The sequence below is a fragment of the Colletes gigas genome, unplaced genomic scaffold (genome assembly GCF_013123115.1).
Source record: "Colletes gigas isolate AHSC1104 unplaced genomic scaffold, ASM1312311v1 Colletes_gigas_Sc00002, whole genome shotgun sequence".
Lineage (NCBI taxonomy): Eukaryota > Metazoa > Arthropoda > Insecta > Hymenoptera > Colletidae > Colletes > Colletes gigas.
In genome coordinates this window covers 8,624,571-8,643,671 of record NW_025106631.1, presented here as the reverse complement: position 1 = coordinate 8,643,671, position 19,101 = coordinate 8,624,571, and the positions used below count along the sequence as shown (strand labels likewise).

The window sequence follows — 19,101 nt, the reverse complement described above, 5'->3', positions numbered from 1 at the left end:
CAACTCTATGTTTCAATTAACACATTGAGTGTCGGAACATTTTGATGAAATGTAACCTGGAAAATTGTTGGTAATTTCAACGTTTTCAATTTAATTTGGACTACTGTTCAATGTGTATATATATTTAAATTTTGTAAACTTCTCTTATGTGTCTACCGAAATAACATCGATACAATCTCGTGAAATTCTTTTTAAAAAAAAGGCGTGAACCGCCGGCAAATCACACAGCAGCCACCGTGTTAAGAGAAGACGAATTAAAATTTTGTAATTATTTTTTAATATCAATATCTACTTTTGATAGCCTGTTAAGAAGAGTGAAAATAGACTTAATAAAACAAAATAGATAGATATATGCTATTGGGATGCCGGTATGACTTTGTTATTACCAAATTTAATTGCGTTTCATGTTATACATAATAGGGCGCTGTCGTTCCGATCATTGACAAAGTCAATTGTCAAAAGTGATCGAGCCAGTAATTTTATTGTGTACACATGTATATAAAACGTAAGTAGGTACGTATGTTCTATTACGCAAGACAGTAAAACAATTGATTCGGTAAATGACCGATTCCCTTTACCGTGAATATAAAAGCTTGTACACAACACAGTGAATCGGTTAATATATATGTTTGAAAGTTAAACATACGATGAATAAAAGAAAGGTGTGAACACTATCTTCAGTAATTAAAGAAGACCGTATAGTGTAAACGGTTTGTTACGTTATAATTTGCCAAAGTCTAATTACATATGAAATGGACTTTATTATTAAGCTTTTACTTTGTGTATATATTTTTTGTTCAAATCATGGAATCGTTTATTGTTGAGTAAATGTCTGAACACGCGTACATATACTTACCTGTAACAGCGTTCAAATTTTCATCTATAAGTCCAATAATGAATTCGTTAAACATATCCGTTATGTTGGTCTTGAGAATTTGAATCTACAGAGCGGTAATTCACCACAATGTTCTTTTGTTCACAATATTTTTGAAACGTTTCGTGCATAATAGAAAATAGTAACAATCGAGTAAACATAACAAACAAAATGTATATTCATTGGAATATCACATAGATTATTTTAAGAACGGTGCACAGTTAACGTTGAACAATTCCTGACGTTTGAAGAAACGAGAAGTATCGATAATTTGAATCGATATTGCGGACTTTTAAAAAAATCAGCAAGTAGGATGTCCTTTGGAAGGGATGAGAGACGGTGGCTGAGAGGCTCACATCAAAATGGCCGCATTTTAGTCTACAGACGATTTTTCTTTACTGTTTGCCAATAGCCGTGTGAAGGGCCTGGCAGTGTTCCCTAAAGTGGTAGATCTGTTTCGCCGGAAATTTTGCTGTTTAATAACCTGAAAATTTTCGTGAAATAGAACAAACTTCGGTAAGAAAATGCGACGCATAGTTCCGCTGCCAAATAGCCGGGCCAAGCCCATTGTCTATTGACTAGTTTAGTCAGAGAAAAGAAATTCCGTTTACATGATCAACGTCGTTATATTTCTTAGTTGTAAACAAACTTTTTGAATTTCCTTTGTAACACGGATAATACGACGTACATTTGCAACTGCTGTCAGATAGATTCCAAACTTGATTATTGGTTTTTAACATTGTGAAATTACTTCTGTGTACTCTGTTAATTTACATCAAGCGATGGACAGCTATTTTGTAAAATTAAATTTATATCGTTAACGTTATTGTTGCCGGCTACTTTCTGAGTATAAGTCTTATTTATATTTAGTATTTGATGTTATCTATATATCTGTTAATGTTTAACTTCAATTTGATAACATTTTTATTAGAAATAAGACTGCTTTAAATGCATTGTACAAGGCTAGAGAACATATAGATATTTTTTGCACAAAATATATTTTCTATGGCTTTTGATTGATGTCTTTCTTAATTTTAGGTTCTGCATAATATTTTATACAATGCTACGTCATCAACATCATACAATGCAAAACCAGCTTAGAGATCATAATAGGTTTGTGACCATTCTTCTATAATTATATGTTTAAGTTTCTTTTGTCATGTGTATACATCATTAATTTTATTTAGTTATAAATAATATATAATTGTATATTCATATTTTAGATACAATAAGTTAGATTCATCCAATGATCATTAAATGTTGTATATTCAAACTTTTATACTTTATCCTTATTAGAATGGGAGGTCCGATGCGACCCATGCAGCAGGCAAATATGGCCCCTTTACATCAGCCGCAGCATGCGTTACCGCATCGGAATCCACATCAACAAATACTGTCCATGCCCCACCATCAGCAGCACATTCATCACATGCAACATCCTGGACCACCACATGGAAATCCAAGACAACCGATGTTGATGGGCATGAATGCACATAATACAAACGGTAATACCGAATAAGCTTAAACTATCTTTTACACGTTTATAAATTACTCTTAGAAATGTATTACATTCCAGGCACAATGGTTAGCGTCAGTCTAAAAGACCAAGCAAACACGGTCTCTGTGACTCTACAAAACCCAAATGTTCAACCACCACAGTATCCACAGCAACAAAATAATCAACAAAATCCCCCACCGCAGCAACACATTCAACAATCGCAAAATATGGAACAAAATAAACAAACGACAAACGAAACCAATAATGGAGAGTCCAGAGATCAGAGTCCACCCACTCAGAATCACGTCAATCTGACGGATTCAGCTTTGGCAAACATGAAAGAAAAAACACCGATGTGCTTATTGAATGAATTAGCACGTTTTAATAAGATTCAGCATCAGTATAGATTGACTAATGAACAAGGACCAGCGCACAAGAAACGATTCACAGTAACACTAAAGCTTGGAGAGGAGGAGTATATTGCTGATGGTCCTAGCATAAAGAAAGCTCAGCATAGTGCTGCAACCGAAGCATTAACAAGAACCTGGTATCAACGACCTCCGCCAAAACCAACTAAGGCAATGAGAGTTGGACATCCAGGAAAATGTTTTGGTGGTTCTGGTATTTACACGTTATTTATTAAAAATTATGAAAAATAACTCGGAGATTTTGAATTTCTAATTAAAATTATCTGTTGCAGGAAATCTGCCGCCTACCGTTGAGTTAAATGCTCTGGCTATGAAGAGAGGAGAACCCACTATTTATACTTTTAGACAAGCTCCGCCGGCAGGAATACAGAAATACGTTCCACATGGCTTGGATGTCTTTTCTCGAATATTTAATCCACGTTTTCCTACATATAATCGTGGTTTCCATGCGGAACCTCAATTGTATCTTGTATCTTTGAAGGTTAGGGAACAACTACGGTTTTTGTAATAGTAGCTTTGATATAGATGTATACAAGTTTCGTTAAACGTAATAATTCACAGGTAGGGGAACGTGAATTCATTGGTAGAGGTTTGACAGGTCAAGCAGCACGACATGACGCAGCTAGTAAGGCGTTAGAGCAATTGCGTCAATTGCCATTACCGGAGGAAGTAGCAAATACTTGTAATACTGGCGAAAACGGTACATTAGGCGAAGCGAAAGATCCCATTGCCGAGTTAAAGAGTCCGGTATCATTAGTTCACGAGAAAGCATTAAAACGTGGTTTACCTGTCAGTTTCGAAGTTGTATCGGAAATTGGAAAACCTCACATTCGAACGTTCAGGACAAAGTGCACTGTCGGAGATAAAGTCACATTAGGAGAAGGACCTTCGAAGAAAGTAAGTCTTTCGCGTTATATAGTTTTAAAAATTAACTTTTTGTTTATTTGAGGAAGTAGGTAAACATCAAACTTTTTATAACAAAATTAATTATAAATTATTCGTTCATTATACGATACAGGTATCGAAAAGACACGCGGCAGAGTTTATGTTGGAAGAACTTAATCGTTTACCTCCATTGCCCGAAACTATACAAAATCGTCCAATGCGAGTGAAACGTAAACCGCTAACAACGAAGAAGAAGTCACGAAACCTGATAAAAGTTTATCAGGAACCACGGTCTGAATCTGAAGCTGCGGAAGAAGTAAATCCAGTTTCACGACTGGTTCAAATACAGCAAGCGAAACGAGAGAAGGAACCCGTTTATAATTTAATAGAGGAAAAAGGTGCAGCGAGACGAAGGGAATTCGTTATGGAGGTTTCTATGGGGCAACATTCCGCGCAAGGAATGGGTCCTAACAAAAAGCTAGCTAAGAGAGCTGCAGCAGAAGCTCTTCTAACGCAATTAGGTTACAGTAAGCCACAATTACAGCCCACAAAGCCGTCGATAAAAACGGGAGAAAGCGAAAACACTGAAACGAAGCCGAGGAAAGTCACCTTTTTGGAAGATGAGCAAATTAATGAAACTCAATCTCATCCGGTAGGAGGTGAGATATAAGAAATGTACACTGTTACAAGTAAAGTTGTATAATATTTATTCTGACTGAATTACGAATGATAAATTTTAACGATCGAGGTACGCGTGTTATTTATTGTACACGAAAGGTTTGAAAAATTTATTAACTTTAATCAGGAACTATCGGACGTCAGTTAGTACCTGGACTTTTATTAGTGGACGGAGGCCAAGAATCTAAATTAGGTAGCGGACCCAGTGTGCAAATTGTTGCTGAAGAATTACGAGGACAACAACAACAAAACCCAGCCGCAGTTTCTCCTAAAGATCAATTGAAATATCTCTCTCAGTTATTTAATTTTAGCGTGGAATTCAATGATTTTCCTAAGGTAATCGTCGATATTAATTTACTATTTTTTATGTTTCCAATTAATTGTACGTATAATTAATGTTTTGTGTATTGATTTCAGGGAGCAGTAAATAAGGAATATCTGTCGCTTGTAACGCTAAGTACCGATCCACCGCAGGTTTGTCATGGCAATGGGCCGACAAGAAGTGCGAGTCGTAATCAAGCAGCATTAAAAGCTCTGTGTACTTTAAGTAAGCTGGGTCTCGATAATGCATCTAATTCGCAAACAAAAAAGGATAAAGGTGCGTCTGGAGACGGAATACACATTAGTATTCAAGTTAAAAACAATATAATGGATGGAACTATTGATAAGTAATTATGTAGTATGTAAGACTTACGTATATAAGTTCAATTTACGTTGCTGTTTTAAGGCATTGCAAAGGAAAACTACCATAAGGTCATTTCATGTAGTCATTGATGAGAACGAGATATATTTAAAAGTGATCTTAGAAAAGCGAATAATTTCATTGTAGATTTAACATCAACATCAATGTTAATGTTAAACCTTGATAGTTTGAAGTGTATCGTGGAATTTTTATATTGATAATTTGAATGATTTTTTCTTTGATTTATGTCGTAAACGAACATAGATATTAGTGTTCCGTTTGCATGATTATTATTAATATTATTATTATTACTATTATCATTATTATTAATATTATTATTATTATTACTATTATTGTATGCTTTTAGTAGTTCTCATTATGTGACAAGATTGCAAGTTTTTGTTTTTATTAGTATGTACGTGCTTTTACGTAATCTTCCTAAATTATTTTTACGTAGTCTTAATTATACATTCTACATTTATTAATGTATTTGTATATATTACAATTGTTGAATGAACTAATCGGTGGGAAAATAGCTCTCCTCAATCTGTCTCTCTGGGCCTTAATACATTGTAACATCAAACGTTGAATCACCAATGACTCGATCTTCACACATTACGCCATTGCTTCTTTAACTTCACGGACTCGCGTATTTGGAAGATCAATAGCTTTTTATGGAGGATCTATCTTTTGCAGTGCCTTAATCGCATCAGGAAATTGCTCAAGCACCAATAACTAATTAGACATTAACGAGCACATGGAAATGCCTTTCGTTTAGAAGCGGAAACTACTAATCAGGCATAATAGCAGTCTTTGATAGACTCATGTGGCAATCACAAAGCGTAGTAGTTACGCGTATGATTGCGTGTCGAGTATATAATTTAAATTGTTTTTCTACGCTTAAAAAATACACAGTAGTACCTTGAGAAAAGTATTATTGGTGCTTGATCAAGATTGTGATCCTAGCAGTGAACATCAATTCTATTGTATTTATTATAACAGCTTCATTGATAGGATCATAATCGTCAAACATGAATTGTTTCAACATCGTAAATGAACGAAAAATGGTCATTCTCCAAAGAATCGTGGTTTATGATCAAGGAAACATTGTAGAAACGTGAAGTGAAAAAATATTGAAATCTGAGATGAAATGCGGCCATCTCTTAATTTCTCTATTTAATCCTTGGCTTTCTCATTCTTCGCGAATAGAATATCTATTATGTCGTATTACCTGGTAACAAGCGCATATAAATCAGTAAAACAGTTTTGTGGATTTTTAATTATATTAGATTTACAGACATGACTTTAATAATCTTACTTCATGCAAAAATCTTTCACCGTTTTGTTGAGCAAAGCGGACTCTTTATTAATGGTTATTTTGACATTATATATAACAATTGATATGAAAAAAAAGAAGCGCATTTTTCCGAAACGAAATTCGACTAGAAATTTCTAAGAGTTACGTGTCTCCAACTGAATAATCATTAAGATTGCAGACATTTTAAAACCATTGATTCTTATTGATTTGTTAAGCGTAATAGTATAATAGGATTAAAACAATTTTGAATGACAGTATTAATTCAAAAGAAATAGTAAAGCTTTGGAAATTCGTTGGGGACTCTTTAACTCCCTCGACTATTCTACGAGTTTCCGTTAAAGTCTGTAAAATTGAAAAAAAAGGTAATGTGATATATTCATATTATTGCCCCAATTTGCTTTTTTGTGGGGCCTAGAAGCATTCTGGGGTTATACTCATGTTTTGCAACGTATTGAGAAGTAAAGGACATTCAAATTTTCATACATCCGTTATCTAGTAGAAGAATGAAAGATGATTTTGGATGTATCGGAAATTGTAGTAGAAAATGGTAATAATTCAAAATTTGTCCCGTTGCGTCATGATTATTAAAGGAGTACGTTTGATTTGAACCTGTGAAAATAACGTAACAACATTCTTGAAACAACGTCGTGAATTTTGTCTTATTGCCGAGAAGTAAACAAAAAATTATTTAAAAAAACAGAGTAATAATGAATGAAGATAATAGACTTAATTGTATTTTCATCTGATAAACGAAGATACAGAATGCGGTATCACGTTTTTCGTCGCTTATCTTACATTCATTATTCTCATTAAATTATTCAAAAAATTTCTCGAATGTTATTCGATCATTGAAAAAGAAAAAAAAAAAAAAAAAGAACATAAGCAAGCGATATTATTAAATTACGATAATACGATTGTCTTTCCACAATCTGTAATACGCTCCGTGTTACGGAGACAGGAAAAGAGAAGAATTGCTTAATGTCATTTACAATACTTTTTTCTTTCAGATAACCTTTCGTAACGCGCGGTACCTTCCGAAATAATTTATAGATCACTCAAGGACGAGTTAATGAATGTTCCTTTTTCTGAGATATCGCTTCATAGGTGGGCCTTCTTTCTTCACGTGGAATTCACTGTTTCGAATAAAAAAGAACGAGAGAAAAGATTAGTGATAGTCTCTTTCTCTTTCACATAATTTTATTTCAGCGAAAGAAAAAAAAAAACATGAATCCTATGAAAGCATACCCCTGTTGCAGGACCTATTTTATTCGCGTAAACTATAATACAATAGTTAGTCGTAACAATAAGCGAATAAAGTATTAATTACTAAGATTATGAAGTGGAAATATCTCGAAGGAATACGAAGATAAATCCGATTCCAAGAGACGACGCGGATGCAGTAGAATAAAGAGTCACATTCTAAATGTTCATTTTACAAAACGATGCTTTCCTTTTAAATCTGTAACTATCGGATGGTTACAATGTTAACACTGAAAACTGTGTACATCATTGTAGTCGAACTGTAAATTACTAATTAATAGTATCCGTTTCAGTTATTTATACGCGAAATGCACAAAAATTGTCATGAGTATAATATTTTGAAAAATTATAGCAGTTTAACGTCTATATTTGATGAATTAAATATTAAATTTATGTGGGATATGCCGATAGTTAGAGATAATTTCAGTGGAAGCAACCAAAAACAGAAATAAATTGTCAAAACGTTCCCATTTAAAAAATTACTCACTAATTTAACTTAGTTTCGTAATGCTGTACATGTCTATGTTAAACAAGTAATTAGAACGTCCCTATTTTCATTGAACAAAACAAACAGATCATGATACACGATTATTGTTTTTTATATTACCGTGTAGAAAATGAAAGTTGTGTTTAAAGTAATAAGTTGATCATTTTGTTTCTCTTATTCATTCCTTAAAGGAGTACAGTTGCAAAATGTGATTTTCAGTAACTTGGATCAAAACGCGAACGATCTTTCCGGAAAATTAAGAAGTAGAATTATGGCAGTAGAGATTTTACACTGATAGTTTTTTATGCCGACAAATCGTTAACTCCGTTAAAAAAAAAATTGTTTAATACGTAGATATCTACTGCTTATTTAAACTTTATCGGTTTGTATTTGACATCAATAAATGATTGTAAAAACGTTAATGTTTATATTATTCTTCTGTTTATTCTTCATAAAATGCATGCACAGTTTATTAAAGTAACGTTTCTGTTTACTTTTCTTATAAATTCAGTTGTAAATTAATAAAATTGCATTATTAAAATTCAAGACTTGAAATCGATAGACTCGAAGTAATCGATCAATTTTTAATGACGCTATGAATCTAATAGCAACATTGATCAAACAGAAATTTTGTAGGTTATGTCTATCGTTAAAGTTATTTAGGGAATAAAATTTTTCTACGAAAATGTTTGATTGAAACGAAAATGTTTTTTTTTTTACTGAATAATATCATATAATAGATTGATTTATGGTTTTGGAAATAAGATGATACGAAATGTGTAACTTTTCAGTGTGTGTCAGTGTCGTAAAATGAAAGGAGGTTAAGTCGACAACACCAAGAAGCGTAGAAAATTAATTAAATTTTTCAAACGTATGTTTTATATAAAAATAAATTGTTAAAAGACTATTTGGCAAATTTTGACGAAAAAATCGTGAACAAGGAAACATGTTTAAAAATACCTTTCAAAGTGGATTTTTATCAATCTTGTACAGTATCGGCAGTAAGCCGTTACAGATTTGGGACAAAAAAGTACAAAACGGATACATAAAACGAATTACAGATAATGACATACAAAGTTTAGTATTGGAAATATTGGGTAGCAATGTCAGTACCTCGTATATTACATGTCCTGCAGACCCTAGAAAAACGTTGGGCATAAAATTGCCATTTTTGGTGATGATCATTAAGAATTTAAAAAAATACTTTACATTTGAAGTTCAGGTAATGTATAAACTTTAATCAAGTAATTACAACATAATATATTATTAAACAAGAAGCTGTTATAAATTCTTTACTCTAGGTAATCGATGACAAGAATGTACGCCGTAGATTTCGAGCTAGTAATTATCAATCTACAACTAGAGTGAAACCATTTATATGTACAATGCCAATAAGATTAGATGACGGATGGAATCAAATTCAATTTAATTTAGCTGATTTTACTAGACGCGCATATGGAACAAATTATGTGGAAACATTAAGGGTTCAAATCCATGCAAACTGTAGAATACGAAGAGTATACTTTTCTGATAGATTATATTCTGAAGACGAATTACCTGCAGAATTTAAGTTATTCCTGCCAATTCAGAATAAGGCAAAATGTTAAATTAACAGTAATGTAATAACACTTTACACAATTTTTAAAGATGAAATAATAGGTTATCAATTATTATAAATTGATTGATATTGTGACATTGATTTGCATTTGGTAATTATTTAATAAATATATACTTTTCACTTCAACAGATCATTAGTATATATTTAATTGAATATATTTTTAATACACGTATTTTTTTGTTAACGAAAATCGTACCACAAAACAGTTTTGTTTATAAATTACTTTACAACGTGTGAAAATTTATGAAGACAGTTCCTCTTATACATAGTTGTATGAAATTTATATTTAGTTAGCTGCTCTAACTGTATTCTGGATTAAATAAAATTAATGTGAATTAATTATTTTCTTCATTATTTATATACATATGTATAGTAGAATTTACTTTCAAAATTATAATCAATATTAAACATTCACGAATGCACAGAATGTAAAAATATTAATATTCTTCAAAATCTATTTCTTTACAAGTCTTTTTAAAACAAAAACAAAGCTCTTTCCATCTTTTTATACTATTATTAATTTTAGCTATAAATTTATTTTCTCGAAATAACAAAATTTTCGAACTGTACTATGTAATTTAAAAGCGCTCTTTCCAGGAAACTCATGTTCACAATAAATTTACATATTTTTTTCACTTAATCCACGAAATAAATATTAGGCATTTAGAATAAGTGTAAAATCGAGCATTAAATAACTGGATGTATACGTACATCAGAAATTGGAAAAGACAAGATAACGTTCATATATACTCGAGGCGTGTATTAATTGCTAATTATTAAGTATTGATTTTTTTAAATGGGGCCGTAACATATCCAAGGGGGAGGCTGTTCGTTCGCAAGTATCTGGAACTATTTTCCGCAACGACATAACGTCCACATTTATCCCTCCCTCCATGGGCGTAGTAATACACGATCGAACAAATGGCGGGAAACTTTGGTAAAATTGTCATTAATTTTGACGATATCTCTCAACTTCCAAGGAATGTATCGATCGAGATCTATTTCTAACTATACGAACTTGTTAATGTATGGAAACAATGGATATAAAACGGTTCCGTAGAATGATTACGGGAGAAACTGAAAAAATACAAACGAACGGGTGAAAGAAGATGGCGGACCAATTAAGAGTACCGCGCTGATACATTTTATTCTTTATTTGTAGCAAAGGGTAGTATTTTAGGAATGCGAATCCAAGTATTTCACGAGAAACTCTTAATTATTGCGTAAACAACCAGATACTGATATAAAAGTCATGTTCTAACATTCCGTAACACTAATATCGTTTAATAGAAGCGAGATCCATAAATAAAACAATTGGTTATATACATATGTTTTTCAAATCGACGAATGCTATTATATATTTTGTATTGAGCACTCGTTTCGGGAGAGAGACGCCGACGCCCGGCGCCGACGTCGTTTTTAAAGCGTCAACGTTGTGCCGGAGTAATCTCACCCAATCCGGGAGACTCATAAGTAAAAAAAAATCGTTAGAATAATCAACCCTCTCGGACAAGCTGGCACGTCGTAAAGATGCATCGCTGAAAAGTTTTATTGCCAAACGTTTTCGACGTTTTTCATCGAGGTGCTAAGATAACGAAACAGAGAGGGGGGGAAATATAATAATAAGCAATGAATTTAACGTTGTGAACGAAGAAAGCGTGATAATTGTTTAACGTAATATTTTTAATTTTGTGTTCGTTTATAACAGAATCCGTAAAGAGAAACAAGTTTTCCTTCACGTGGGTGATACCTTGTAAATTTTTTTTTTTTCTTTCTTTTTTGAAATGGGTACGGCGGGTCGCGATTTTGAGCGCGATCGGGACGACAAGCTCCACTGTCGAATTTGTGCTAGTGACATACCAAGAAACGATGGGGTCCACATTTTCGCCGAGGATGGTAGACGGCACTACCTGCAGACCAAAATACGAAAATATCTGTATATCTTGGTGAGTCTGACAGCGCTCCATGCGAATTAGCGCGATCGTCGTTATATGCTCGTATACATGTATATAGACACTCTGAGTTTGTGTGTGGACTTTTTTTTCGAAATCGCAACGGAGACTCTCTCTCTCACTCTGATCCTATGTCGAACCCCTCTTGTACCCCATTTTCCATACTCGTGATGAAGAATTCGTACATACAAAACAAAAATACGAGAACTTTTGCATATTTAAAAATCTAACAAAATTTCACGCGTAATGGAAATTCGAAATGCTATATCAATAAATGAATGATACTCATTAGCAATTGTAAAAACTTGATTAATTAATTAAATAACAACTTTTTGATCAAAATATCGAAAAAAATGGATCGTTACTAGAAATAATTATTTATTTTTTATACGTCTATATGAAAAGTAGTATATATTTACATGAACAATAAATGGAAGTTTTTATGCAATTGTAAGGAGAAATGGTTTTTTTCGCGAATATTCAATTTATAGTAAAATTTGATGCTCGTGTTTATTAATTGTGGATAGAATTCTAAATGAACTATTTTCCGAGTATTAAGTCATTTTGGTGGACGATAATGGATTACAAGCAAAACGTAAATATAATATTAGATATTCGTACGAATTAACGAAATAATTAACTTGATCGAAACTTATGTGCGTGTATTTGAACATGATATTGAATATGTTTAAATAATGCCTTGGGAGAATTCAATGTGATATGAATGTAAAGTGTTAAAAATTAGCATTTTATTGATTACAATAAGTATACTGTATGCGCTATATGACTAGCGCATCTATAAATATATTTCAGTATATAAAATGCTCATAAACAATGCGTGATATTTTCTGAAATTAATGATACATAAACCATTTTATTTGTTATAAATATTGTAGTGAAATATTTACAACCTTAATGAAAAAAATTTAATTAATGATATAGGGTGTATAACTAATTGTTATTAGATATACATAAAAGTTTTGCTACTAAAGGGAGGTTGTTACGTTTTACGAAAAATATATCTTGAATTAATAAATTAAACAAAATTAGCCTTTGCTTGTTAATTGATATAATAAACAAGTAAATAGTATATATTAATTTCGTGTATTTTATATTATTATTGATGTTGTGTTTCCATTTGTTGTTTATTAGTTTATAGTAAGTAGTATAAATAAAATATTAATTATATTGTAGGTGTCCTCAGAAGATAAGTTATCAAAGATGGTATGTGCTACATGCATTAAAAGATTAGAAAATATTCATCGTTTTGCAATGATGGCATATAGAACGCAAGAGAAATTAAGATTGCAATTATATAACAATGCTGACAATATAAGTGCTGCACAAGATGTAGAATTGGAAAGTATTAAAGATGCGCAGGATGCAACAAAAAAAATGGAAGATCGGGGACTGCTACATACAATATTAACAAAAGTAAATCATAATTATTATAGATCGCAGTTGCTTTACAGATGTACATTGAACATTACATTACTTTATAGGGTGCAATAGAAATTTTGGCAGAGGGTGAACCATTGGGACCATCAGAATTAATGTCGCAGGAAGATAAATGCCCTACTCCAAGTATGGAGGAAATGGAAGTAAAAGTAGATCCAATGTTATTTTTACAGTGTGGCATGGAACAATCAGCATCAGAAAGTTCAGAGGAATCAGATACTGAAGAAAAGATAACAAGAGTAGATACACCAGAACCATTGCCATTAACAAATAAGTAAGATTATTTACATTAGTATCGATGATTTAGAAAGATTATATAATTGTTGAATTAACATGTACTTCCCATAGAATTGAAGGAATAAAAAAGGAGATAAGGGATGATAATGATAAATCGCAAGAAGATAACGATGAATTTGTTTCTGATGTATCGACAAAACCTCATGAATGTACAATATGTGCTAGATCCTTTATATCTCAAATTGGTCTACAAAATCACCTATGGTCTCATTTGCCTAAAGATAAACGAATCGATGGGAAGCCTATTTTAAGATCGCAACAAGTTTATTCTACAAATGGTGTTCTTCACATGAACACTGATAACAATTCGTCTGGAAACTTTATCTGTCCAATTTGTAGTAAAAAAATTTCTACTAAGGGAAATCTAAAAGTGCATTTGGAAACACATCGGCCTAAGGGGAAGTATGGTTGTGATATATGTGGTAGAATGTAAGTATTTATGCCAAGAGATTAATATTACTGTAAAAAACTATTTTCAGTCAAATAAATGCTGATAAAATCTTTAATTGTTGTTTCAGTTTTAAGACACAGTCAAATTTATTCAGACACAAAGAATATCATGGTGGGATACAATTTCCATGCAATGTATGTGGAAGAGTGTATCCAACAAATTCTACATTACGAGCTCACAGTATAACGCATTCGGATTTGAGACCACACGCGTGCCCTCTTTGTGATAAAACGTTTAAAAGAAATCAGGATTTGAAATTCCACATAAATCAACACACAGGTGCAAGACCTTATCAATGTCCATATTGTCCAAAAGCTTTTGCGAGTTCTGGGAACTGTTTTTCACATCGTAAAAGAATGCATCCACGAGAAGTACATCGAGATAGACAAAGAGCGGCGGATTTAATGAGATGAACCATGGGTAGCCAATACGAAGAATGGTTTTAGTGGAACGCAATTATTTACGAAACGATCGTAATAGCTATTATGAAAAGAACGAGCTTTAGTTTTGAATATGGTGCTAATGACAAAAGCAACAGATATTTGTCTGCTTTAATTGACTTGTTTACAGTTAGTGTTAGGTATATTATTGTTACTAACAGGCACTTAGTTGTTTGTTCTTATGCCGTAACTAGGCCTTCTTTACACAAAATAGAAACAAACGAATATATATTTTTTTTAATTTTTTATCTTATTAATGTTGCTGGACATACACTTCCATTGTTGTTGATGAATTTAGTAATTATTATTTATTAACTCGTACATAGTACAAGTGATAATAATGATAGGTTTTAAACTTTCTAGTTAAAGTAAGAAATTTGTATTTTTTACTCCTTTATCTACATTTAACTTGTATACATTTTCTTCTTCACCTTTAAGGGTAGAAATTATAATTAGGCCAACCTTAATACTATTTCTTAGAAACGATTTTACAAAAAAAAAAAAAAGTAATATTTAAATTGACGCGACCATCATTGATAAACATGATACCGATAACACCATTAAATTCAAATACAGTATTATTTAAATGATTTTCAAATTGGTACAAATTAACCCATCGGTATTGAATACAATAAAGTATAAAGCTTTAAAATTAGGATTAACTCGCTATTTTTTATGATTTGTGTAGAATAAATGAACGGCCGTTCAGTAATAAGAGAAAATTAGTAAAATACAATGTAACTGTGATTTTTATAAATCGGCGATATCTTTGAAATACAAACGTTAATTCGTATTCCGGTGGGTTGAGTACTATTTAAACTGAATATTGTAGATACAAAAAAAAAGAAAGTAGTGGTAGCACAATTGTAAATGCTACGTTAATCGTTTGCGCTCAAAATGTTGGACTCCGATGAAGTATGTATATATATATATAAATATATATATATATATATATATCTTTTTTTTTAACTTGAATACCAACAATGAACTTATTTTTTGAAATCTTAAAGTAGGTGTTGAATGTAATATTTTTAAGCAGCGTGTATTTAATATTTTTCAAGAGACAAAAGGTACAAAGATTTGAACATTGATATCATTTCATATTTATTTAATAGTTCGAATACTTGATTTTCTTATTATAAAAAAAAAAGTAAATAGATTTGAGCGGCGACGAAGGTTCTAAAAGAAAATGCATTATTTTGTCCATACAATGAGCTATTTAACAGCAAATATTTCATAAGTTAAATATACGAGAAGGTGAAAGCGACCAAAAGAATATGAAAGAAGAGAAAGAACATTCTTGAAAATGAAGGACATTTTGTAGTTCGATGCATATTTTTAGCACGATACATGAACATCATCATTGAGTAACGTTAAGACTGTATACGAACATTCTGTGTCAAATTAGAATAAAATGTAAATGTAAGAATAGTATACTATATCAATGGCCATATTGTCATGAGAGATGAGTCTAGTTTATTCAAATGCAGTATTAATGAATTAACTATAAAACGATGTAGGATTCGTAGCTGACGTTACGAACGATCATAATGTTATTCTTTTAAGCTGGACTAACAATTAAAGTAAATGTTAACTAAAGTCTGAGTAGCTTTAGGGGAATTCTAGATAAGTTTATAGGAGTCATGTAATTGTAGAGAACATAGTATGTGCTTCCGTATAACGTACACATCCGCACACGCGTTAGATAGTTCTGAAAGAAAGGGAGGAAACTCGCAGAAAAAATGTCCGACGATCGACGCGTAACTAATTCGTAGCGCTTATGGCAGGAAAATCGTATGTAACCACGTTGCTACATTAGCGTAGCGGGGTGACCAAGCTATCATCTCGATGAAAATGAAAATGAAAATGAACTGAAGCAAAGGAAAAAAAAAAAAAGATAGAAGTTGTATCATAAACTTATTTATCACGATATCTGCTTCTACCCACAGCGAAGTATGAATCATTAAAGTTTGTTACGCGAATGATACTATAATGTATTTAAAAATACATGTTTCAACGAAGCCTTTGTACTTTACAGCTTAATAACAAAGTTCGAACAACGTGAAAGTTTCCATGTACGGTCACCCTGATTTATTAGAAATACCAATCGTATATTTTACGATTATGTTTTTGCGAATGCTTGCCAGTTACGTAGTTACGTAGATAGAGATAATCGAATCATCGTGTATCCACGAAAATAATCAATTTTTGATAATGAAAAGAAAAAAAAAAAAATAAGATCAGCCATGATCTTACTCTAATGGCTCAATTTTTACACCTAGTTCGTAGAGCAGGGATGAGCAAATTACCCCCCCTACCTCTTCCCCCGAGTTCTGATTCTGATCCTAAGACTGCCAAATACATTGCTTCCCCAAAATTGTTATGATTGTCGTTACAATGCATATCATCGATGCCAATTAAGTTTATAATTCGATACATTTTACACGATCTTTCGTCTAAATGATACGTTTGCTCAGCTCTTGCTGCAGGGAGTCAAAAATTGAGTATTTTTCTAACGTCCACACACCGAAGGCGGCTAGTATTTAAAACTAGTGATTAACAATATCTCAGAAGTGCCAGTAACGCAGTGAACTAACGTAGTGTATTTCGGCAGATAAATACTGGATAATTACTTGTAGAATCGAGATACGAGTTATCGATAATATCAGTTGTGACACTTAATAAAAGTAATTGTATAAAAAGTTGGCCTTGATATTGACTTTTATCGTCAATCGTTGTCCTTGAAAAGCGATCATCGTTAATCGTTATTTCTTATTTATTACAAATACGCGTGTCGCGATTAAAAAGTTCATAAACCAACGAGAAACGTTTTATCTAAACTTAATTATCTTCGAACGTCAATGTTACTGTTTATAATCTTCCGCATTGAATTTTTCATTGGAGATCAACACTCTATGCGCAAACAAACATTATTTTCAGTTATGATTGATGTTAATGATTTGTTCTTTAATTCTCGTGTTAAAAAAAAAAGAGAGATTAGTTGAATGTTTCCAACAAACTTTTCTATTGATCGATTCAGGGCTTCTCGCGTTCAGCGTTGAAAAATCTCGCTGCTCGAGCATTATACTTCGAACGAATAAGTGATGATTTTTTGTTTCCAGGACCGGCTTTACGCGAAAGTAAACGATGCACCGGGACGTATCTTGGTAGGGGCTCTGTAACAAGAAAGAGAAAAAAGAAAATTGTTTTTAAATTAATAAAGAAAACACGATTCTCGTGTCTGAGCGTAGCTTTTCATACAAGTTGAAAAAGTAGAGATTGATAAAATTATTAACGATTAAAGTATTCTAGTTTAGAGTAAGGAGAACAAATTTTGACGGTAATTTGCGCAATGATATTGTTATGTAACAAATTACTATTATATCTTGTTCAATACACATTACTTTGAAATTAAAATATTAAGTCTTGTTTACTTTTGATTTTTAGGACGAGTTAGACGGAGCGTCTAAATTGGAAGTTGCATCGAGACGTTGGTAATCCTAGCGTCGGCCCTGTTTCTTTTAAATAAACTAAACTACTGTACACACTCGTCTCAAAAGAGCTATCCTGAAATAGGTCCATACTACGCGAGGCGCTGAATTAAAAAAAAATAACATTTTACTGCAAACAACTAATTAGAAAGATGAAAAATACGACGTGTGATTTTTCGATATAAAACTGTGGAAAGCTTTAATGACGCCAACACTATGCGTGTAATAGAAAAGTTTAATATTCCATCGTCAACGTGTTGAACAGTTCGATGAATTTCTAGTTCTGTTTGTTAAACAAAAACCTGCCTATTGCGTTTTGGTCTGAAAATCGGTTATTTATAATCAAAAGCAATAAGTCACGCGACGCCGGAAAAATATCAGAACTCATTTCACCTTTCACATTGCGAGCAGAACTTAAGAAAAAAGAAACGTCGTATATGTATCTATAGAAAGAAACGAAAGAGCCAGAACAATTGACGTCACCGTGGTTTCTTGAGTCAGCGCTCAGAATAGAATGCATTTAACTCCTTTTCTCTGTTGCCGAAGTTTAGTCGGGAGAAATTAGATGGTTCAAACGAACTGCGATCGTCCGCTCTAATTCTTGAAACCTTAAAATAACCGTTTCGATACGATTTGTCATGATAGGTAGATTGGCTCGTCAAGATCATCGACCGTGAATCGCACGAAGCACGAAAGCGTCTCGATGACCTCGGCGGACAATTTACACTACCTCTAATTATGATTATTGAGCCGTAACCAGAACTTTTACGCGCGATTCCGCAAAGGAAACACGATCGACTGTAATATCTGTTACAAGCGATGATCTCAAATTGTGCATGTTCGTGCCGATAAGAGAAACACAGTACATACGTTTGCGGTCACGCGTCTCTATTGCATTATGAAATTAATCTCCGATTCTGACGTTTGAAATTCATTCAATATTCCAACGTCTGGATATCAAATATTAAAGTGCAAGACGCTTTAAAAATCGAGCATGCGATACGTTCAAGTTCAATGATTAAACGTTTATCGTGTACCGCGCGGAGGAGTTCTGCGTAAAATCTAACGCAAGAACGGGAGATTACTGTTATGAAATGCGTTCCAGTAAACGACCTAAACAAAGATACCGCGACGCCTTCATTTTTACGATTGTGTGAGCTTCCTCGGGACGTTATCTCGACGTTATCGTTCGAAAGACGAGCGTCGATCGTAATTGCCCTATCCGAGAGACGCGTACTTACACGGCTCTGTTTAATTTATCGAAGACCTACATAAATCTCTCTC

The 19,101-nt window shown here is 32.7% G+C and overlaps 3 protein-coding genes and 1 long non-coding RNA gene across 6 annotated transcripts; 3 read left to right on the top strand and 1 right to left on the bottom strand.

Moving 5' to 3' along the window:
- Positions 1-1,213: 1,213 nt before the first annotated feature.
- LOC122399784 (double-stranded RNA-binding protein Staufen homolog 2) lies at positions 1,214-8,510 on the top strand. 2 transcript variants are annotated; one of them, XM_043400753.1, is made up of 10 exons: positions 1,214-1,390; positions 1,913-1,987; positions 2,171-2,379; positions 2,451-2,993; positions 3,073-3,281; positions 3,362-3,697; positions 3,819-4,344; positions 4,491-4,699; positions 4,781-4,961; positions 7,371-8,510. In XM_043400753.1, exons 2-10 carry the CDS (start codon positions 1,935-1,937, stop codon positions 7,382-7,384), a joined length of 2,280 nt encoding a protein of 759 aa, XP_043256688.1. In that variant the 5' UTR covers positions 1,214-1,390; positions 1,913-1,934; the 3' UTR covers positions 7,385-8,510. The 2 variants fall into 2 exon arrangements, with proteins under 2 accessions (XP_043256688.1, XP_043256679.1); XM_043400744.1 differs by lacking the exon at positions 7,371-8,510 and having other exon boundaries at positions 4,781-7,050.
- Positions 8,511-8,608: 98 nt separating this feature from the next.
- Positions 8,609-9,766, top strand: LOC122399774 (cilia- and flagella-associated protein 20). 2 transcript variants are annotated; one of them, XM_043400731.1, is made up of 3 exons: positions 8,609-8,742; positions 8,902-9,332; positions 9,412-9,766. In XM_043400731.1, exons 2-3 carry the CDS (start codon positions 9,057-9,059, stop codon positions 9,715-9,717), a joined length of 582 nt encoding a protein of 193 aa, XP_043256666.1. In that variant the 5' UTR covers positions 8,609-8,742; positions 8,902-9,056; the 3' UTR covers positions 9,718-9,766. The 2 variants fall into 2 exon arrangements, with proteins under 2 accessions (XP_043256666.1, XP_043256657.1); XM_043400722.1 differs by lacking the exon at positions 8,609-8,742 and having other exon boundaries at positions 8,749-9,332.
- Positions 9,767-11,178: 1,412 nt separating this feature from the next.
- Positions 11,179-14,583, top strand: LOC122399309 (zinc finger protein 358-like). The gene is made up of 5 exons (XM_043399906.1): positions 11,179-11,674; positions 12,875-13,114; positions 13,183-13,412; positions 13,487-13,864; positions 13,954-14,583. The coding sequence occupies exons 1-5, from the start codon at positions 11,513-11,515 to the stop codon at positions 14,297-14,299; spliced, it is 1,356 nt and encodes a 451-aa protein (XP_043255841.1). The 5' UTR covers positions 11,179-11,512; the 3' UTR covers positions 14,300-14,583.
- Positions 11,503-18,214, bottom strand: LOC122399314. Its single transcript, XR_006259260.1, has 3 exons — positions 17,761-18,214; positions 17,347-17,502; positions 11,503-11,638 (listed from the first exon to the last, which is right to left on the bottom strand). It is a non-coding gene; the product is annotated as an uncharacterized LOC122399314 (long non-coding RNA).
- Positions 18,215-19,101: the final 887 nt, after the last annotated feature.